Genomic DNA, 24,208 nt, shown 5'->3' with positions numbered 1-24,208 from the left:
TTCTTTCTAAGTGTGTCTCCTGTAACATAGCAATTTGCACTCTATATTTTTAACATAGTTCACTATTCCTTCTTGTTTATATTTATTTGTGAGGCCATTTACATTTAAAGACATTCATGAAAGCATCATAACATTAAAAAGTTATTATTCCTGACTTTTATTTATAACACCATTTTTGTTAAATGTCTAGTTCCACCTTTTGTGTTACATCCATAACTTTTATACATTTTCTTGTCATATCCATTTGAGCCTATGTCACATCTTATAGACCTTTTTACTTTACTGAAAGCCCTCAAACAATGAAACAAACACCCCCCCGTACCACCCTAAAACCTATTAGCTTAATACAAACACACAAAACTATGTACACCTTCAAATACTGAAGTTTTACCCTGCTAATTGGAACACAATTCCCAAACTGCCACACTCACAGAACTGAGTTAACCTAAAAGAAAGGCTATCACTGCTAAGACTCATGGTACAGCCTCTGCTTCTATTAAGTACTGATTGGATTTGTCTTATTTTATAGCTCTCACAGCTGGGAACCCCTAAATGCTTTCAGAGAACATTTACCACCTTGGGAAAGCCACTGAATGCTTTCGGAGAACATTATCTACCTTGGGAAAAACCCTGAATGCTTTCAGACATTATTATCTTCTACCCAATTTCTCTTTTCATTTTTTTCTCAGCCAATCACTCTCCACCAGACTGGAGCCAGTTTCTCTTTATCAGATTGTCTCCATGGAAACACGAGAACCAGGAAGACAATTTCTCTTTATCAGATTGTTTCCATGGAAACATGAAGACCAGCTGCAGAATTGTTACTGAGCATACATGTAATTGCTAGAAAAAAAAGCATCAACATATTCAATGTTCTTTTTCATTTACTTGCTCTCGCTTAAAACTTGTTGCTAAATCAATCTAAGGTCTTTAATTCAGTCATTCCCCCATTCAAGAAAGCGAAAAAGCACATTATTTTTCTTTTATCATGGTTTTTAACCAGGCTTTTTTTACATTACAGTGCCTACATTTCTTAAAACTGAAAAAGAGAATGACAGAAGAAGGGAGAACAAAGGAAAAAAAGAACAACAGCACATGTTTACAATCCCTGTTACATTTACAACTAACTGAAAAAAGGTTTACTTTATAGCATGTAAAGAAAACCATATGCCACAAAAGTGGTACTATTTAAGAAAACAAATCTTTACTTACAGTTAACTTTCTCCCTTCTCTTCCCCTCCCCAAAGCACTTTTCTGGACATTAATGACATGAAGTAGGGCATTTGCTTTGAGTACCCCACAAGTCCAACAAATTCTGAAAAAGTCCAATATTTCCAGGTTTTCTTGTTCTGTCATATTTCACAAATATAATTATTGCATTGCAATCCCATATTAAGTTCTTGTCTCTGCTTCATTTTGCACATACTCTCGAGTCTTCTAGTATACTGTCATGCTTCCTTCCTTTTCTCCGACATTTTCCACTGAAAATTTTGAAAAGGTTTCACAAGTACAGTCCCCTCTGTGGTCTTTATTACCAGAAGAACAGAAAACAGAATCTCCTTCTGTTTCACAGCTTACTTTTTGTTGGATAAACTTTTGTATTTTCTCTTTAGCGCGTAATTTATCAAAAATTATTTTGCCCCTCCAGGGAAGAATACCGTGAAGACAGCTGTGTATAGCAGTTTGAATCTCACATCTGCATCTCAACATTCCCAGAATAATGGAATAAATGTGTTCCTCTTCTGTCTGGTGTACAATGAGTAATCATTCTCCACAAACACTCTGCTGTCTCCCACTTTTAATACTTTGTCCTTCTGCTACAGTTTTGTCAGAATCAACTCCTTCTGCTGGTAGGATTGCATCTTTACTATTAAAGGTCTAGGTTGCTTTCTTATAGCCAGGTTTGGAGCACACACAATGTGCCCTTTCAACTAACAACTCCTGCTGTGGAAACCAGTCCAGTTGCATATTTGTACTTTCATAAAATTAATGCAGCCTGTTACTTTCAGCTTCTCTGGTATAGCTGAAAATCTCAGGGCTTCCATCTGTCCTCTAATTATACTATTTTTGAAACATCTGTTCCTGAGCAGTCTCATATTCAGCCAGCCTTTTCTTCATTTCGACATCTGATTTTTGCAGCTTTATCGTCTCATCTGAATATCTGTTTAAAGCTTCTTCCATTTTTTTCCAGCCTTTTGTTGTTTGCTTTGATATACTCCATCACTGTTTTGTTTATCTTAGCCAGGTCTATATGCAGTTGTCTTATACCTTCCTGTAGGTTATTGGAAGTCATGTCTGAAGGTTGCATTGCTTTTTGCTGAAAGCTGCAGAACTTTCCACAGTCAGTGTTTCCTCCTCACTTTTTGTAGCTGATGCTTTTTCCAGGTCTTCCGTATTCCTTTATTCCTGGCATCCAGTCAGTGCACTTGCTAACCAGTTACTGAAATTTACCCATAAACACAAGTCTAACTGGTCTTCTCTGCTGATTTTCTGTTTTCACACTGGGAGAGCTAGAAACAAGCTGTTACTTAATGTGTAGCCATCTTGGAAGTCCAGTGTCTTCTCCCTTTTATGTTTGCACTTGCCTTTGTTTGTTGTCTTATCCTCCCAAATACAATTGTCTTCTCTCTGTTTGTCGCTTCATCTCTTTCTCCACTGTGCATCTGTTCCTCAGTCAGTCAGCATCTGCCCAGTCTGGTTTGTCTTCTTTAACTGTTATCAGGCCCTGCTTTTAAGCCTAACCTTCTTTCCACTCCAACACCTCTCCATACTTGATTCCCCCAATGCTCTTCTTGACATACTCTTTATGGTATATGCATGCCTCAGATCTCCTAATCTTCTGTTCCCATTGTCAATCACAAATGAACCTGCATATTACTTCCCAGTCTTTACTTGCTACTTATTTTTCTAAGTTGACCCTAATTTTCCCCAACTGGATATTACTATACTGTACGCCTTTTTGTCAAACTTGCTTGATATTACAGTTTCAGAAGTATGTCTCTCATATATAAAAAGGGCACCTGCCCCCAAAAACAGATATTACCTCACCTTTCCTTCCCCATCCTTGTTCATTCCTAAGTAGTTTCCCCATATGTGCTCCCCTCTGCTTGCTTCCACTTTTCCTCACTATCCTATGCTCTCGTTTCTACCTTTCATCTGGGCAAAAATAGATTCACATGCTGCTGTGGATCTTTTCATTGGGACCGCTTCCTGCCCCAGCTTGCTACTTTTATGTGCATATTGGCTTTGTGAGACACTGTGAAGCTTGTGCCTGCCCTGTGAACACCTGAACTGCTTCAACATCCTTCAATCGCTTCTGGTGTAATGTTGCTTCACCGCAGACTTTGTTCTAGCCATGAGGGAATTCTTAATGACCTCTTGTTTCTATACAGCTTTTGCACTTTGTTAATTATAAATTATCTTAGAGACACATCTTGTGTAGCTGGTAAACAGTATTTCACTCAGCAAGTTCACAGTTGCCATGTTAGCCTACAGCTATTTTATCAGCACTAGCTAAAATTATGGAGAAATGTGTCCAAAAACAACTTATGCACCATCTGATTCAGAACAAGCTGCTAGCTGACTCTCAGCATGGCTTTAGGCCATACCATAGTACCACCTCCGCATGCCTCTCTTTCTCTAATGTCATTAACCACAACCGCAATAACAACATACTATCCTCAGCACTATTTCTTGATCTTTCAAAGACCTTTGACATGGTTAACCACCAATTACTCATCCAAACTCTGAAGGCCTTCTCCTTAGACCACCTTTCTCTCCAATGGTTTCAATCTTACCTGTCTGGAAGACAACAAGCAGTCCTTTGGCAGGGAAAGCTATCAACCCATCTACCCATCACCCTTGGAGTCCCCCAGGGCTCTATTCTAGGACCCCTACTTTTCTCTATCTTTATTAATGACCACCACTTCATCATCCCAAATGCTACCTGCATTCAATATGCAGACAATTCCACATTTATCTACTCAGCCACGTCCCCAACAAATCTTCTGACATTAACCCAGAATACTTTCAATACCATTGAAAATTGGCTTACCAATCGCCATCTGATCTTAAACCCTAACAAAACTAAACTGCTTCTTTTCTCCCTCACTAACAGGTCCTCCCCTCCATTCTTCACCATAAAATCTAATAATGATACTATCATCTCCACAGAAGCCCAAACCAAACTCCTGGGAGTTATAGTAGACAATAACCTCAAATTTGATTTACATATCAATCAATCTATCAAAACCAAAAGCAAAAAACTTGGCTCCCTTTACAAGATCACACCTTTCCTTACTCCTCTTGCAAGAACTGCTATTGCCCACTCTCACCTACTTTCTATTCTTCTCTATGCCTCTCCTCTACTCACCAACTAGAACAAAACCAATCTTAACAAGTTATCTTGCTGTTACAACCACATCGCTAGATTTGCCACAGGCTTGGCATTTAGGACACATCATTGTCAAAACCTAAATCTCCTAGGGGGGCTCGAATTACCCACCCTATTGCAGTTCAACCACCTCATAGTAGCACATCAAGTCCTCAACCAACCTGATAATACACCTGCTCTCAAAAACATCATTAGCCCATATAGTAACCTCAGGCTACTTTGATCATCTAACAGACTACTAGTACTAACATTCAAATCCAATCCAACCACTCAGCTGGGGACGCTCTGTTTGTCAACTCCATTGGCAAAATCTGGAATGTACTACCTGCAGACCTTAACCTGGAATCCTCACTTTCTCTATTCAAAAAAAAAAAGTCTTAAAAAATATTTTAAATCTCACTGGCTGTGCCCCTGCCCTAAACCTGACTAACACCATCTCCACAACTAAACTGCTATACCACAACTGTATTAGTAAATCTACTTATCCTATGGTACAAATGAATGATTGTAAATGTTGCTTGCCAGACCACTGTTGTAACCTGTGTGAGCTAGGAATTTACTATTACTATTACTAGAGAACTTTATGTGTATTATGTTTTAAGTATTGTCTTGATAACTTTGTGTATTGTGTTTTGGAGCTTTTCTCCCCGGGCCTCTGCTGAAAGTGGACATGTATCCAGTCGGACTATCCTGGTGAACAAATGTAAAATAAATAAATAAATAAATAAATAAATAAATGTTTCTGAATCCCAAACCTAATGAGAAACTCTACTGATCAGAAAAAGTTGAAGTAAACATTTGCATAAAATGCCAAGTGGATGATTATGTATAAAATTCCATCAGAATTTATATGTTCTAAGATATTTTTATTCCCCTGGCAATTAGCTGCACTGAGAAAAAGGACTTGCATATTGATCAAAAAAGAAGTAGTTATCAACCCAAGTTCCAAGTCCCTGACAACATTCTCATTTTGAAATGGATTATTGTCTATGCTTTATGCTGGGAAGGGTTGAAGGACTGCCTGCCAGATGTGACAATACTGTATTTTTTTTGCATTTAATATGAACCCCCTTTTTTTGTACATTTGGTGTTTGAGTGTAAGTTCTTGCCGAGGCGTTTGGATGCCAGAGGGGGACTGAACAATGACTCTTAGTTTGCAGCAATCTGCAAACATTATTAGCCAGAGGTCTGGTTCATGGTCTGGAGATCAGATAACTAAATGCTAAATAAAATGGGCCTAGCCCTGAGCCCCATGTGACACCACTGGTCACTTTCAGATATTCTGATGAGGTATCTTCTGCCAACTCTGTGGGTTCAAATTAACACACAGCTAGGTCTGTTCAGTTTAGTTTCAAAAATCTGTAAGATAATTCTCTCTCAATGGAGATTTCCACTGCCCTCATTCAAAATGTTCAGACAGTAGTTTAGTGGAAAAAAAACTAAAATGACATCTTTAATGAAAGTTTAAGTCAAAATATCCATCATCAAACTGAATATCAGGTAATTTGAAATCAGAATCACAGGCAGTAATAAAAGCTGGGGAATGGCAGTACTTAAGAACAACTTTCAACAATTTAAAATGTTTATTATAAATTTTGTATGAATAGTATTGGCATCTTTCTTCCATACTAGATATTTCCTTTTTAAATGTTAATATATTTTTTTATTGATTAATTGATTTAATTGTTTGATTAATTATGTTATATATTGGAGTGGGTGTGTGTTTGTAACCTATACTCATTGAAGGCTATTATGCCGAGGCGCTAAGTTGTAATAAATTTCCTTCATGAACTGGCGTTGTTTTTCAGGCTGCTGCCTTTCCTTTTTTGTAGTTTTTGTGATTTGAACATGGATACCAGTTCTTTATTAAACACTCCTAGAGTTTTTAGAGATAATTTCTCTCCGTCAGTTAATGGATTCACTGTTAATGTGGATGGTAATAATGGAAGAAATGTTAACGCTGTGGATGGCAATAATGAGAGAACTGTGAATATTACTAATGCCGCATCTCCTTCAGCTGTTCGTGGTGGTTGTAGAGGGACGAACCAATTATTTTCTGTTTCTACAGCGGCTTCAGACCAGATTGTTAGACCAAAGGTTACAAAGGACGTTACAGGTGGGCCTCCTGCAATTCTGCCGATTACTGAAGGTGTGGTGAGAACGAATGTTCCTACGGATGTGCTGGGTTCTACAGCAACCATGGATATACAACCAGACAGCAGGTTACATATTATCGGCTCCGCTACCAATTCTCATCGAGTAGATCCTGCAGTGAATGCAGCACCTTATGGTAACGTTTCCTCTGATTATATTACTAAATTTTTGCAAGATAGGCAGCAGAAATTTATGAACCCTTTTGGTTCTTTAGGTGGCCGCACTGTTAATTCTACGCTTCCGCAGGACATTCAAGACAATGTAAAAGAATTTGAAAAGTTGCTTTTTAGAGAAATACGCTGCCATTTCAATTTATTAGGGCTTCAAAGATATGTGGATCTTGACATTTCCCCACGAGGCTTACGGGCTTTTAAGAGCCCAGCGACACCGTTTGATAATTCAGACAGTGATGATTTAATATTCAAAGACCGCTGGCTTACGGCCCACAACTGTGCTATGGAGTGGGTTAAGATCCTTGTAGAAAGGGAACAGCTTCTCTTATTAAAGTTACAAGAACAATTACATGTTATGCATTCTAAATTATTGGCTGATATTGGTATGTCTAAGGTGAATGATGTTTTTGCTAGTTTGAATGAAAATCTACACAAGTATGAGACTGAGCAGATACAGTACAAATCTGTGAAAATTAAGAGAGACATTAAAGATTATGACAATGGGCGAGCATTTCTTTGGAAACGAAAAAAAGTTTTTCACCCTTCAAAAAAACAAGTAAATGTTAAAAATAATAACAAAAAACAGCTTTCAGTATCTTTTGCTTCCTCTGATGGTTATGGTTTAACCACAGATTCAGATACTGACTTTCCACCCCTTCCAGCTGCTAATGATTCGGTAGGGCATCAGCAGCGTTTTCGGAGTGATGGTAACAATTCCAGACGAGGATACAAAAAGAAAGACTTTGCTACGGGTTCTTCTCCGGGTGAAGGACAATCTAGACAAACATTTAAGAGGGGTAGATGGACTTGATTTTTCTAACCCTGTCTTATTAAGTGATAATAATGTTGTTAATATTTCTGGTTGTAACATCTCTAATGAAGAACAAACTGTACTGCAATATGGTCTTAAATTTGTTCCCACTGTCTTTCCTAGACACCATATACTGAAACAAGAGCTCTTTAAATTTATTAGAAAACTTCATTTGAGATATTTTTTCTCAAATGATAGAAAAACTTATGGTTATCATGAGCCGGTTTCCAATGTGATATATAGTGATACTGATGGTGATTCTAGTTTAGATAGCTATTATTCCTGTTTTTCTGATGATTCTCTGTCTCCTCTATATTCTTCAGCTTATTCTATGCTTAACACTAAAGGTATTAATTTTCATAGCAAGTTTATTCCTCCATATAATAATTGTAACATTATACATTTCTCTGAAATGATTCATTTCTCATTGCAAGAAATGTTAAATGTATGTAGAAATTATCAAAAATTATGTAACATGACTAAAAATGAATGGTTGGCTATGAAAAATCTTTCAAGTAGACATGATATTGTCATCAAAAAATCTGATAAGGGTAACAAAATTGTTATTTTGAATAATAAGCAATATCTAGACATGTGTATGGAACATTTAAATGATTCATCAACTTATGAAATTAGTGATTATGATAAATATGTAACAGCTTTTAAAGAATGTACCACTTTATTAGATAAGGGGGTAAGATTGGGATATATTTCTAAGGATGATTTTGATAAAAAATTTTGTTTAGAGAATTGCAATCTAGCCACGTTCTATTGTCTTCCCAAGCTTCATAAAAATATGATTAATCCACCTGGACGTCCTATTGTCTCAGCTAGTAACTATTTTTGTCAGAATATAGGTATAGTTGTCCATAATCATTTGTCATCTTATGTATTTAAGTTAGAGTCCTATATTAGAGACTCTTTTGATTTTATTGACAAATTAAGTCATATTATCTGGACAGACAATATGTTTTGGATTAGCGTAGATGTTGTTAGTCTCTACACTAACATTAAACACTCTGATGGCTTGCAGGCATTATTTTATTTTTTGGGGGATAATCCTACCACCCATTATATTATGGACTTGACTTCCTTTTGTCTGTCTAATAATTTTTTCAGTTTCAATCAATCTATTTACCATCAACTGAAAGGCACTGCTATGGGGGCATCTTTTGCCCCCATGTATGCCAACCTTTTTATGGGCAAATTTGAGTTAGAATATGTATATACTAACAAATTTTATAAACATCATGTCTTGTGTTATTACCGCTACATAGATGATTTAATATTTCTTTGTAGCGGTGGTATTGAATATGTTCATGAGTTTTTCTCAGACCTTAATAATAACAAATATAATTTACGGTTTGATGGTTTACAATTTGGTAGTCAAGTCCATTATTTAGATATTATGTTAACAGGTATATTGGGTGATCAGGTTCATACTACAGTATACCGTAAGTTTATGGATGGTCACCAGTTCCTTTATGGCACTAGTTGCCACCCCCCCCCCCATACCTTATCTGCTATTCCTTATGGAGAAATTATAAGATTATCTAGATTGTGTAATAATGAATTTGATTTAGAACAGAATATATATGGCAGTATCATTATGTTCTTGAAAAGAGGATATAATATGGATATATTAGACTTCTGTATTAATAAATTAATGAATAAAACTAACTCCATTAAAGGTAATAAACTGATTATTAGTAAAAATATGGAAATAAATAACTGTCTGCCTTTTATTAATGAGGTTAGTTCTAATAGCAACTACAATAAATGTTCAAGGAGCTCTATACATGAAGTGCAAGATATTTATTTTGTCACTACATACAATTTATGTAGTGATAGAATTTGGAATATTATTAAATATTTTTGGAAATTTTTAATTTCAGATAAAAATCTTTATAAAATTTTCCCTGTTGTTCCTAAAATATCTTACAAAAGAGGTCAAAATTTATCTGATAAATTAATTAATACTTATTATATTTCTCCATTAGATAATATATATAAAAATTTGATTACAGTAGGTACTAATCCTTGCGGCCAGTGTAATATATGTAAATTCATTAAACCATATTTTGACAATATTAACGGAATTCCATTTATTCCTAATAATAATTTTTCATGTAATTCTGTAGGGGTTATTTATTGTGTTAGATGTCCATGTAAATTATATTATATTGGCGAGACAAAAAGAAAATTTAAAACTAGAATGCAAGAGCATGTTAGAGATATTAAAAAAGAGTACTAACTAGCCCTATTGCTGCACATTTTATGGAATGTCATAATAGTAATATAGAAATGTTTGAATGTTGCGTTTTAGAAAGTATTTTCATTAGAAAAGGGGATGATAAATTAATTAAAAATATTTTATTATTCAAAGAAACTATTTATATCTTGAAGTATAATACTATGTCTCCTAATGGTTTGAATTTAGAAGTAAATTTAAAATGTTTATTATAAATTTTGTATGAATAGTATTGGCATCTTTCTTCCATACTAGATATTTCCTTTTTAAATGTTAATATATTTTTTTATTGATTAATTGATTTAATTGTTTGATTAATTATGTTATATATTGGAGTGGGTGTGTGTTTGTAACCTATACTCATTGAAGGCTATTATGCCGAGGCGCTAAGTTGTAATAAATTTCCTTCATGAACTGGCGTTGTTTTTCAGGCTGCTGCCTTTCCTTTTTTGTTGTTTTTGTAAGGGTTGAAGGACTGCCTGCCAGATGTGACAATACTGTATTTTTTTTGCATTTAATATGAACCCCCTTTTTTTGTACATTTGGTGTTTGAGTGTAAGTTCTTGCCGAGGCGTTTGGATGCCAGAGGGGGACTGAATAATGACTCTTAGTTTGCAGCAATCTGCAAACATTATTAGCCAGAGGTCTGGTTCATGGTCTGGAGATCAGATAACTAAATGCTAAATAAAATGGGCCTAGCCTTGAGCCCCATGTGACACCACTGGTCACTTTCAGATATTCTGATGAGGTATCTTCTGCCAACTCTGTGGGTTCAAATTAACACACAGCTAGGTCTGTTCAGTTTAGTTTCAAAAATCTGTAAGATAATTCTCTCTCAATGGAGATTTCCACTGCCCTCATTCAAAATGTTCAGACAGTAGTTTAGTGGAAAAAAAACTAAAATGACATCTTTAATGAAAGTTTAAATCAAAATATCCATCATCAAACTGAATATCAGGTAATTTGAAATCAGAATCACTGGCAGTAATAAAAGCTGGGGAATGGCAGTACTTAAGAACAACTTTCGTGTATAAACTGATGTAGAAACATTAAAATGTCAGGTTTCATTTCCAGCATTAATGTTATTTCAGGAAACATCCAGTCACCCAATACTACAGTGACAGAATTTTTCATCAGAGAATTTTCAGCTGTACTATTTTAGCGGGAGTCAAACCATGGGTGCAATTTTGTTGAGAAGCAGCAGCTAGAATACCATCCACATTTGATTGAAATGTTTATGCTGCTAAACTTGAAATTGATGTTTGATTGTAATGTAATTTCTAAGTTACAAGAAGAAGCTTTATTTTACCTATTTGCTGACCTGGCAACCCCACTGGATGCAACTGTCCCTTTTCAGGGGTGACCTAGGAGCACCATCTGGTTAAGTGACTTGTTCAGACTTGCACAGTAAACAAATGAAGGCGGAAGGAATCAAACCATGTACTCTTGTTATAGGAACCAACCCATCAGATCAGATCAGCTCAGATCTTTAGTCCTTTGACCTGCCAGATTAAACTTTCCTGTCACTGAGCTGATATTTCTTTATTTTAACAAGTTCAATTACCAGAGAAGTCTACAAAACAGCAAGCAAACACACTGCACTCCATAGAAAACTGTAACTTCAACTGGAGAATGTAGAAACAACTGAGAAAACAGGATGCTGCATGTTTTATCACGCCAATGTAGAAAGCTAATAATCAGGTTTTAAATGAATAAATGCAGGAATTAACATCATGGCAGTTACAGGTCTATATTAATTCATCAAAGGTTCACTTCAGCAAACATTTCTTCATCGGACCCTAACCATCGAATGTTCATTTTAGCGAACATTCATATACGTGAAAAATTTATGTAGGGAAAGGAAGCAGTTGGCCAGCAGCACAAATTTACCCTTTTCCCCACTGTAGTGCAATCTTGGAGTTGGTATATATAGTTGGGGGGGTGGGGGGTGAACCCCCCACTTTGGTGGGTTTTACATACTGTGGTTTCTGTGCCGGTGTTGTTTTGGCCAAGTGCTTAGTTTCCCTGTTTAAATTTTTTTCGATGAGAACATTCGCTGAAATGACCGTTTGACGGTTAGTGTATGATGAAGAAAGGTCGCTGAAGTGAACCTTTGATGAATTAATATGGACCCGGCAGTTACAGCTATTTTCCTTCCAAGTGAACAGTAAGAACAAGACACAACACTGCAATAACTCATGCAGAGAATGTTAGAAATACATAAAAGAAAACAAAGCCACTAACAGCAGTTTACAATCCAGAAATATCATAAACCATAATGAGTACTGTGTACAGACAGGTTTCCAATACAAATATTTCTGATGTACAGAACCCCTTCCAGTCTGTCTAATATATGACTAACATTATGATCTGTCAAGCATATATGACTGCAAAAGTACAGTAATCAGAATTTGTCCTCATTTACAATTTATTTTGTCAGACAATCTGAATATAATAAAATAATATCACAAATATTAATGTAGAACCAGGTTAAACATATGCTAGTCTCTTTAAATGGTTACAGAATTTGATGAAAAAGGCCCAGTAGGGCTACATTGTTCTTGCATATATTACGTCTGCAGCTAGACATAGCCTGTATTTCATTTACTACTCATGGAAAAATGCCAAGCAGACTGCTTGTAGAGTATGCTGTATAATTCAAGCATCATTGTGAAGACAAGAGTCAACGAAATATCACACTGGCTATCTAGACTTAGCTTTGATCACTAGAAAAGAGAGAGAGAACCAAATTAGGCCAAGTGTTACATAAAAATGCTCTTCCTTAACAGACAGAGCACACCACATGATAATACTATATTATAGAACCATAAAAGGAAGGCACAATTCCATATACTGTGTTCAACATATACAACATTTGCATTAGCAATATTAAAATCTATGCAAAATGACCATTATAGACGAAGGAACTATCAGATTTTCTTGTCCTTTTTCTAATAACATACATGGACTCATCACAAAATACATGGGGAGTCAGGCAGTTAAGTTTGACAGAAATCAACTGAATGGGCTATGGGCTAATATTCACTTTTGAGGACAGATGCCCAAAGCTACAACTGTAGAGTACATCCAAAACAAGTTGTTTGTTCCTTAAAGGCCTAAGAAAATACAACAGCTACAAGTGGTGAAAAACTCTATGGAATACTTGAGTCCATCACTACTTTATCATTTTATGACTGAGACACTAATGAAGAATTTTCATTTTCTCTCCATGCTTGTTGACCATTATTAATCTTCTCCATTATCCAAATAGTCAAGTCATTCTTCATGGGTGACAGCAGGCTACAGGAGGTTGTTACAACTGGCAGAGATCAAGGTCATTGTTTGGCCCTAGTCACTACCCCTCATGAAAGCCTGACATGATACCAATATCAAACCAGTGACGCATGCATATTGTGTGTGCTCTGAACATGGCTATAACATGTACTACTGTTACATTCACCTCCGCAGCGTGTCAGCACAGCAGTCAGTTAGGCTGCCTCCCTCTCCAAGGCTGGGACTGTAGCTATTGTGCACTCAGAGCTTCTTCAGTGCCTTGGGAGCGAATCAGACCTGGGTTGCAACCAGGACTTCTACTCTCTCTCTGCACCACTGAGTACGCCCTAGTGTTTATTTTTAGCCAGTTGTTTTTTTAACACCTTCTGTGCCTGGACCATAACATTTTCCAGTCCACGCTGAACCCTCACTTACCTCTTCCACCTCCCCTTGTGTCTTCTTTCAAAGAGATCAGCAAAGTTGTCTTTGTTCCGCTAAATGGAACAAAATAGATGCAGGAAAAAGGGCACTATTATCTTTAGGAGGTCCAGAGACATAAGAGTGTTTTTAACTACTTCTAATGGGACATGTTGTGTATTAATACCTGCCCTAGGTTATGTATATACTTCTATGTGCCTTGAGGGAAACAGCCTCACACATTCTCTAATCAGATTATCAACTATAAGCAATGTGGTCAATTATCAGACCTTGCCCTTCACAGGAAATATTGAAGCCCCATGTCCATAAGTCTGTACTTGTTACTTCTGACCATGGATCAGAGATCAGGCTCTAAGTCATTTACTCCCATCCCCCTCTGTTTTTGCCTACAATACCCAGTTGCTAACTGAATGCAGGTCACTGTGAGTCTAAGTCCCATGCCAGAGACACTACAAACTGATATTTATATTTGCCTAGTTAAATAAAACCGCATGCATTGCTATTATAAACAATGAAATACACTGACGAAGAGAGGCTAAAGGACCATACACAGCTCTCCTTTAATCAGCACTAGACACATTTTACAGTTTATAGTATATTTCTTTTTCCTCAAGAGTAGTAAACATAGGTAGAAAAGTACACTTGTTCATCATTTGACATAGTCCTGTATAGTTTGTGTACTAGCTTCAGAATGTTTTTCAGAGCAGCATGTGTTAAATGCTCTCTCTTGAGCTGCATCTTAACAGACTTCACCTGTAATGCAAGACCGCCGGTTGCCCATCTGTCTCATCTCTCTCTATTTCCATCTTTGATACAGATGTGCTCCCTCACCTGATTGGCTATACCTCAGAAGTTCTTCCAGAAAGAAACTAGATTATTGTAATTTTCATGCTTTTGGCAGGGGGAGGAGTGGTTTTTGGGAGAGAGTTGGCAAACTTTGACTTGTTTGCTTTTAACGCCAGAGACATCAGTAAAGGAGCATTCACTGCACCTATTCTGCTGTCACTGATGTATAGCTTTAGCAGTAATGTATCCCACTCCATGCTCTGTTTAACACAAAAGAAGTCTAACAGCCATCAGAGAAAACATTACTAGTAAGTTACTCAGAGGTTCTTATTCAGGCATAAAATAAAGGTCTCTCCCTAAAATAGTTTTTAGGGGCATGCTCAGGTGCTCTTTATTCACCAGATATGCCCAAATGCAATGTTTCAGCATATTACATGGACCATGGCCCTGCTACCACACAGCATAGATGCACTTCTCTATTTAAATGGAGAATGAATAGCAATGCTCCTTCACTGGCTATAACTTAAGCACACCAGGTCAGTTAAGCAGAACATATAAACTAATACCCAAAGTGAATATATACAATGAGAACCCTGCCATTCTTTGAAATGATAATGTGAAAAGTTAAATTTCCATGCTACAGTTTGGTTGTTTAATTGATTATAAAACAGGAACTTGGATTTTAAAAATTCTGTACAAAATAGTACAGTGGAGAATACGAGAAATAAACAATACTGCCTCAATATTATTGGGGAAACACAAGAGATAAAATAATAAACACTTCCAACATATTATAATAAATCTTTTAACAAAATTATTAAGTTTACTGCAAATGCCAGAAGTGCTGTACTTTACAATACAGAAAAGTTTCAGACAAATAATTTCTGTAGAATGTTGCACTCAAATATGAACTAAATATGTAATTCTATGATGGATATGCTTTAAAGTGATATGGGAGAGGGTTAAAAGCCTGTGTCAGGGTTCCATCAGTAGATAATACACATTTTCATCAACAAAGTAAATGGCACAACACCAAAAAAAGATTTAAATGCATAGCTTCCTTCAAGCAACTCCAAATAATCTTGAATGTTCAGTGCACTAATTGTGAAAAAAGGTTCATAAACTGCCATTTCCCAAGATACAATCCATAATGCATCTTTTTTTACACCACAGATTCTTTTTATTAGCTCCCCTGACTCCGGTTACCCCTTAAATGTTCTTACCTTAGCCTTTCCAGTGCTCTGCAAGATGTGTACCAAGGCAGAGGCCATTTCTTCCTTATTCTTCACACTCAGTAATGGCTCCAGAACTGAACAAAGTGCCATGTAATTATTAGTGACATATTCTGCAAACTCCTTGTACATCTCCATGGGAAGAATACTCATACTCTGATAACGGGACTTGATGCGGATCATTGGCCCTGACGACTTGCCTTTGCTGGGGTTAGGTGTGCTTACAGGGTACCATTTTTCAACAAACTGCCTTCCAGTCACAGCAGCCATGGGAATGTTCACCAGTCCAATATAATTGTTCTTATCTTTCTTCTTCTTTTTATCAGTTTCTTTGTATAGGTGTATCGTAATGTTTTTAAGTGCAGGCAAATTATTGAACTCAAAGTGTTCTCCCCAAAACACATTGTCCGTTTTGAGTTTACATGTAGTGCGTGCATAAAGTGTGTCATCTAGGCATAGCTCACAGAAGTATTTCTTCTTGGCAGGTACATCCTTGGCTTCAATAATCCATAGTTTCAACATATTCTCAACCCGTCTACTGTTGTCCTGTGAAACAGAAAATACAGTACCTTACATTAAAAAGAAATGCAGCTTTTCTTAGATGGCTTACCATTTAGATATCACAGAAAAAAATATTTCCACTGCTTGGTCAAATGTGCGTGTTCAGTAATTTTTTGTGTGCTTTAATTATATGTGAATTATTTTAAAAAGATTAGCTATTAGCAGTACATTATAATAATATGTTCTTAGTCTAAGTAAAAGAGCAGCATGCTAACTTCTTAATTCAGTCCTTCAATAAACTTCATTACCTACATTTCAAACTACTGCTTTTTGCCAACTCATCTTTTAAACTCTTTAATGAAAATAACAATAATGTGAAGGTTGAGTTGTATCCTTATTAAGTACTCTCCAGCATGTCAGTGACAGGTATACTCCTGAGGTATCACAAAATGTTTAAGTAGCTAAGCCTTTAGTGTTCCAAATATGAACCACAGCTTCTACTACTGAAAATAAGCTGTGGAAACAAGTGTTTATTTGCAATGGTTACCTTTAAACTTGTTATCTTTGCCCAGGCTAGTGTACATACATAGTGCATGTATGTATATATGCACTAACTAACCACAACAATGTTTAGCTTTTTTGTAGTACAGGACAAGAGTACTTTTAAGCCTGAACCTTCGATAAGGAGCAGTAATAACAGACATTCAAAAATAAATGTATGCAAATTTTAATTCCATTTACTCTGATAGCTTACTGATCAGTCAGCATATGTATCATTTACTGTCTTCTGTTCAAGCCTTAGAGTTCTTCTCCCCTTGGTCTCCCTTACAAAAACAAAGATAATATACTACAGCAAAACATACTTAGTCATTATAAGTATAAATAAATAAAAACAAAAGTAGTGCTACCCAAGTCTGCATCAAAATATACATTTCAGAAAGGACAGCTCTAGATCAGAGCTGCAGTCCTCAAGGTGATCATTTGGGAGATCCTACTGGGCCTGCAAGGTAAAAACAAAGAACCACATACACGCATGCATATTTCAGCTCATCTGTAGAGAGCTGAGGCGGAGGGCTAATCTGGCAATGTTAATTCCATGCCTGGTTCCTTAACTGTGAGTGCATCCTCTGAATCAACAACTCCCTCCTCCTCCTGATTGATAAGTTAATGGTTAAGACAGTATATTTGAAACTGTTGAAGTATACCCTATTAAATTCCTGTCACAGCACTATTGCAAGTAGTATCCACAGGAGCCACATTGCGTATTATCTGCTAATTCAAGTTATATGCATATACAGCATCCAGGCACCCAGTGCCTGAATTCTACTTTGACCCAGTTCTACCCAAAATAAGAAATATCTGCAGTATCGAGATGTCTCTTTTGTCCCTGTCCCTGGTTTGCAAGAATGGGAAGCTGCAGAGTAATACTTGTTGCTCTGTGTACAGACATGATCTAATGACAGACCAGCCGCATTTACATAGTGCTTCCCTACAAGTCTGGTAACTTCATGGCATTATCAGACATCAGGGTAACTTGCAATCCCCTTCTCCTTTTTCCTAAGTGATAGTGACTGCATATCTTACTTATTACAAGGCTGGCATGCTGTGGCCTGTGAATAAGGTATCCACTATGCCTCGATGACTGGCCTCAGCCAACAAACTGTAAGGAAGACTGTTACAGTCATGTAACGTACTCCTGTGGCATAGAAAGGTCTGGTACAAGGAGGAAGGCTGAATTACATCAAGGATGGCCCACTGGCTACTGCTTATCACCAGCTCTGTGAATTTGAGTGTAATAAATGGCATCCAGATACATCTGGGACTAGTCTGTTTTTATTCCCCTTCACTTTACTTGTTTTAATACAGCACTAGCATGGGAATGAACAATATCTATTATGGAGCTGGGAAGTGAATTTGGGGGGAAACAAACCTGTGACTATTTGTGACTTACCCTCTCAAATGCAAACTCAAAATCCTTAACTATAAATAACACTCACAGTGAGAACTGTAACTAAAAACAGCGTTTTTGCAGGAGGCAAACCTTGCAGCACTCTCCAATGTGAGGGTTAAACCCTTCACGCTCCTGCTACTTAGAAATACCAACTCCAAGATCACTGTAAATCAAGCAAAAGAGAAATACCCAGAATATCAGAATCTCATCTTGAACTGCTAAATCCCAGTATTTGCACCTTAGTCAATGCACTTTAGCATGCTGATCACTATTGTGTTGAACACAAGCCTGACACCCATACCTTTCTCTACTCTTTAAAGGTTTCTATTACTCACCAAGAAAAATGACAGTGATTATCACTGCATATGACATAGAAAATGGTAACTGTTAGGAAGAAAGGAGACCACTGGTTTTTTTTTGCTATTTGAATTAAACAAAATAGTCAAATATGTTTATTGCTGGAGTATATCATGTTACAACGCCTAGTGGACTAGAATGTTCACATCAATAAATCCCTATTATCTTTAAAAAAATGGATGCCCTGTACCGACCACTATAAGACAATCTCGTTTCTATTTTTTTTAGAGCCATGCCTGTCATTGGCACTTCTGCTTACAGTTGCAGTCCTCTCAATCTACCTTTTTAATGAAAATAACTCCAGAGACCTCTCACATACTGCTTAAGAAATGGCATTTGTCATCAGAAATGATGTTTCATGTCAACACCTTTCCACTCCTCCACTCCTTCTAACCTCTAATAAAATTATTTATAACATTAAACAATCATTAATGTAACCTTAAAGATATTTAAAACATGTAAACAAAAAATATATATGCCACCAGCTAAGGCTAGGCATTACTTTTTTTTCCCAAAAACGTACCCCATTCTGAAAAACAAACATCTATGCCACAGTAAAGTAATAATAATAATAATAATAACAACAATAATAATAATAATAATACATGGTAAAGGGGGGTGGGCCAAAGTGGCAATTGGTCCCACAATCTTTGCCATCAGAACCAAACTGTGCCAATCTGAAATAAATCCCACTATAAACTACTCCCACTGCAAGGATTATTGCATATGTAACAACTCTCCTAAGGAAGTAAAATAATTCAATTTTGCCTTATGCTTTCACTCATATGACGCATGATATTATTATAATACAACAAAACCATCTTGCCTTATTGTTAAATATTATGGTCTATATTTTCTTATACCACATGCATTTTTACTATGTGTTCTCCCACCCTCCTCTGTGTATCCACTGGGCCATGCACCGCAGTTTGTCCCTTTGTTTTTCCTTCCAGTCCTCTGATCAATTTATCTGCCTTCAATTTCACTCACTTTACTCTGTTAGTGCCCCCCAGCGCAGTCAATAATAACTGCAAAAACTATAATGAAATTGATATCTATTCTGTAAAATGGGGTAATAACTTCCATTGTTTTGCTAGTAACACTCTTGTAAGACATGCAACATGATTATGCACTGAGACCTGATCTTAACAGTGTTTAGGTGTGCTTAACAAAACCTTAAGGACACTCTAAGCACTGTTAAGATCAGATCCCACACTTGGGACTTACAGTGGACAGTGACAGCTGACAAAGAACAGTGGCAGAAGATAAAACAGCTTTTAAAAGCTTTTAGAACTTAACTCTGCCACACAAAGTGTAGTGGGAACAAAGTATCTAACAGCTTTAAGAAGTGTTCTACCTGAGCAGTACTTCATTTCTGCCTGCTGCACTCCTCTACTGTTCCTGATTTTTGCCTCATAATATTACCCTGTTCCTTGTAAAATTTTTGATTTCTGACAAATCACTGAAGATTACAGTCAGTCACTTAATGTCAGACACCAGAGTTTCATACTTCTCATTGTTCAGAAAATTGTATGCTGATATAAAAACGAAAGTTATGTACTCACCATAATGATAAATCTGTGTTGCCTATTCCCATTCTTCCAAAACGTTTGGGTTTCAGATCCACCTTCAGACACTTATAAGCTTTGGATGCAGTGCTCAGACTCCTCCCCCTACTCATAATCCTTGTGTAGAAAGAAAACTATCTCAGATCAAGTATGCCCACCAAAAATAGAAATTTAGAAATATGAAGATGTTAACAACCAAACACTGTCTGACTTAAATACTGCCAGCCTGTAAAAAGTGAGTAGAAGAGAAAAGGAGAACATACAGGAGCCAAGGCAATTTCAGCTAGAGTCAAATTGGAATGACAACATGAGAAAAAAAATGCACATACTAAAAAGGGAAGGGGGGCAGTGGGTAGGTAGTTAAGGAAGTATGAAAACAGACAATGCTGAACCAAAGGAGGCTCTAAACCTGGATTGCATATCCAACTTATAGTGTGAGATGAAGGTATGCACCTTGGATCAGGTAGTTGCAGCACAAATGTCATCAGCTGGTACACTAGAAAAGAAGGCTGAAGACAAAGGCACACATCTAATGGAATGAACTTTTGGGGTTGAAGGAAGTGACAAGCCTCTTTCCTGAGAGAGGAAAAAAATGCACTGTGACAACCAGCACAAGAGAGTGACTTTGGATACTGCTTTTCCTAATTTAGCAGTAGAAATGGATGCAAATAATTGGTCATATTTTCTGAAAGGTTTTGTATGATGTAAGTAAAAATGTAACTGAAAATGCACATCTAGAAAAATGTAATGTATATTCAACTTTGAAAATTTTGGAAAGAACACTGGAAAATGTATGGACTGATTAATAGATAATTCAGAAGCCACTTTAGAAAGGGAAGAGGGGACAGTTTTCAGGGGCACTCTATCCTTGTGAAAAATTATGTAAGGAAGTTAAGAGGACAAGGCGTACAGTTCAGAAACTTTTCTGGCAGAAGTGATACAAACCAGGAATAAGGTCTGCAATTCTAAAAACTTTAGGTCAACTCTAGCAGCAGGTTCAAATGGGGGACCAGTTAATGCCTCTAGTAAAACAGTCATGTCTCAGGGAGGAAATGTGTCTCTAAATGGTGGGTGTAGAAGAAAGATTCCCTGAAGAAAAGCCTTAGATAATATAAGAAATGCTAAGGGCATGTGATTTTCACCCATATGTTAAGAGGGTATCGCAGCTGTCTAAATTTTGATGGTGGAGTAACTGGCTCCACAATGGGAAAGATGGGTGAAGAAGTCCATAATTAATGAAACCAGAGCCAAGAAAGAACTAATATTACTTTTAACTGCCCAAATAGAAAATCTTTTCCATTTGATCTTGTAATTTTTTTCTGGACTGTCAAACCATTATTGGAATTACAGCAACCAAACATTCAGTCTGAGAGCCTGAATGTTTAGGTGAGGTGACCAAATGGGTGAGAAAGAAGATCTGGGTCTGAGCCTAGCACCCAGAGAGGGTTGACTACATGAGGCCAGAGGAAGGGAAACCACACTTATGAAGGCCACTAAGGTGCTATGAGGATGACTGTGACCTTCATCTCAGATGCTTTCTGAAGAAACTTTTAAGATCAGAGGCATTAGAGGAAAGGCATAAAGGAGTCCTCGGAGCCAAGTGTATATTAGACTGGGTAACTTCCCCTATTGGGGAATTAGAGCAAAGAACTTGTTGCATTTAGTGTTGTGGGGAGAGATGAAGAGATCGCAACAAGGTCAGCCCCATTGGTTAAAAATCCATTCCATTACTAATGGATTTTGGGATCACTCATGAAAGAGTAGAATACACCTGCTCAACCTGTCTGCCAGGATATTGAGTTGCCCAGGATATGCACTGCCATCAGAAAGCGGTGTGAAGATATTGCTTATTGCCATACTCTCACTGTTTTTCAACTCAATGGGTAAGATCTGGTTCCTTCCTGTGTGTTAATGTACCAAACAACTGCCATGTTGTCTGTATGGAGAGAAATCACACCCAAGGGGAGAGAGTCCAGAAAGGCCTGAAATGCTAGGAGAACTGCTCTCATCTCCAATATTCTGATGTGCAGACTGACCTCTGTTTGGGACTATGTACCTTGGACTGTCTTTCCCAGATAATGTCCCCCTACCCCAGCTGGGAAGCATCCATTGTCACTGTGGCTTGGGGAGAGGAAGAATGGAAGGCATCACTATAGAATATGTGGAGATTATAACCACCACTGTTCTGCAAATGTTTATTAGTGACAGTGGAAGGGACATGGGCTGCTTCCTGAATGATCACTGAAATGCCACAGTCCACTCAAGTGCTCACATGTACAATTTGTCTACAGGGACTAGTGTGATACAGGCTGCAGTGGGACCCAGTAGGTGAAGAATAAGTTTTGCTATCTTCTCGTGGGATAAGACTTCCTGGGCATGTTGGTGAAGTGATGTAACTCTTGTCTGTGGCATCTTTGCTATCTGACGTTTTGTGTCCATCAGTGCTCTGATGAACTCTAGTGACTGAAATGAGTGTGGCTTTTGTTAGCTTCACTGTAATCCCCAAATCTGTACACAACTGGACCAAGGAAACTCTGGCTTGAACGAATAGATTCCTGGTAGGAGCAGTGGCAAGCCAGTCATCCAAATATGGGAATACTTAGAAACCCTGCAGAAGTAGATGAGCTGCCACTACTGCAATACACTTGGTAAACACCTGGAGGCTGTGGTGAAACCAAAGGGCAGAGTTCTGGCTCCAAGCTGGAGATGAAGCTAATTACTTGAGCATCTATCCATTTTGACGTAGTAGTACGCATCCTGAAGATCTATCAAGTACATTATGTTGTTCTTCCTCAGTATGGGAAGAATGAGCTGAACCATGACCCTCCAGAATTTTGTTTGATTCAAAAACTTGTTCAAGCGGCTTAGGTCCAAAATTGGCCCCAGGTTCTCAGATTTCTTTGGCACTAAAAAGAATCTTGAGTAAATTCTGGATCCTCTCTGGTCTGGATGGATCTGCCAGATGACTCAATTTCTTAAAAGCTTCCTTATTTCTGAAACAGCTTCTTCCCTTTGTGAAGGTGGAATATTTGGGATTTTTCTCAGGCGTGGAGGAAGGGTATAGGAGGGAATGAAATAGTCTCTAGTAACAATACTTTGCACCCATATATCTTGCATGATGGCCATACAGGTTGCTGGGCGCAGGGATAAGCATCCTTTGACTGTCTTCAGAGTGTGACAGTCAGGCAACTGTTCAGGAGAATTGGAAAGGTTTCTTCAAAAAAGGACCTCTGAAGTCCTGATTTTGCTGGGCACCTCTACCCCATGGGTGACATCTATTATAAGACTTTCCCCCTGTGCCGTGGGGAGATCTTTTTCCAGAAGTATTAGGTGCAAAACCCCGAGATTTACAAAACCAAATTCTCTTTCCTTCCCTCTAGTTTCTGGGGAATGTCCTTTGAGGGGGTAGAGAATTTGATCCCTACAGCAGGTAGCTATTTACCATCCTTGTCACTTCTTGAGATAGTCTTCTTAACCCTGGAACAAAATGTTGATCCATCGTATGGGGCACTGATGAAGACCATCTTGAAATGTTCCATAATGTCACATAACCACATCCAGGTATGCCTTATTAAGTAAATACCTGTGCCAGCTGCTCTAGATGCACCCTCTGTGGCATTAGAGATAAGGTGCAGAGAGGCAGTGGACAAAGACTTCCATTTGTAAAGGTGGAACATTGGCAATTCTTCTAGAGAGTAGCCAACTGTGAATCAATAGATGTTCTTTGAACTACAGACAAGGTCCCTGAGAGAGATTTGGTGATTTCCTTTGCCAAAGCCCTCTGGAAGCAAGTAATATGTGGCAAAAAGGTAAGCATCTCAAAAAGTAGATGATGTGTAAACACCTTTCTCAAATCTGTCCAACACATGTGATTCCCTATTTGATGGATGGACAGAGGAACTTTCTTCTGCAAATTCCCTCTAAGTGGCAGTTGCCACCAGTATGGAATCTACTCCCTTGATCCAAAGAGGACAATCTTTGGGGGCAACCAGAAATTTGCTGGGTTTCTTTGGAATAGGCTCTGTTATGTCTGTATCTTTCCATGTCCAGGAAGAGAGCAAGTTTACCATCTCATCAGCTGGGGGTACTACCCAATAAGTAAATGGGCCAGAACCAAAAGCCTCAAGAAAAACTGACTCTTCTGGAGAGGGCACTTGAGCGGACCAACCACCTTTCTATGTGAGAAGTTTGAGAATCTCTCTGAATAAGACATCCTCAACAGAAATCTGGGAGAACCTTCTCCCTTATCAAAGTCAGTGTCAGTGATAAGACATTCTCAGGGGACTCCAAGTGCCTCCTTTTTGCACTTGTGCTTCTTGT

At 37.6% G+C, this 24,208-nt stretch overlaps 1 protein-coding gene across 2 annotated transcripts in view; it reads right to left on the bottom strand.

The window, feature by feature from the left end:
• LOC122790821 (disabled homolog 2-interacting protein-like) overlaps positions 1–24,208 on the bottom strand; it is a 1,962,433-nt gene that overhangs the window by 1,179,345 nt on the left and 758,880 nt on the right. For both annotated transcript variants that reach the window (XM_044058453.1, XM_044058454.1), the window contains exon 4: positions 15,503–16,057. In XM_044058453.1, the coding sequence (XP_043914388.1) occupies positions 15,503–16,057 (555 nt within the window). The remainder of the gene's footprint in view (positions 1–15,502; positions 16,058–24,208) is intronic.

Source organism: Protopterus annectens, chromosome 16.part0, assembly GCF_019279795.1.
Source record: "Protopterus annectens isolate FY-2018-M chromosome 16.part0, PAN1.0, whole genome shotgun sequence".
Classification (NCBI taxonomy): domain Eukaryota; kingdom Metazoa; phylum Chordata; order Ceratodontiformes; family Protopteridae; genus Protopterus; species Protopterus annectens.
This window is presented reverse-complemented; position numbering and strand designations above follow the sequence as displayed.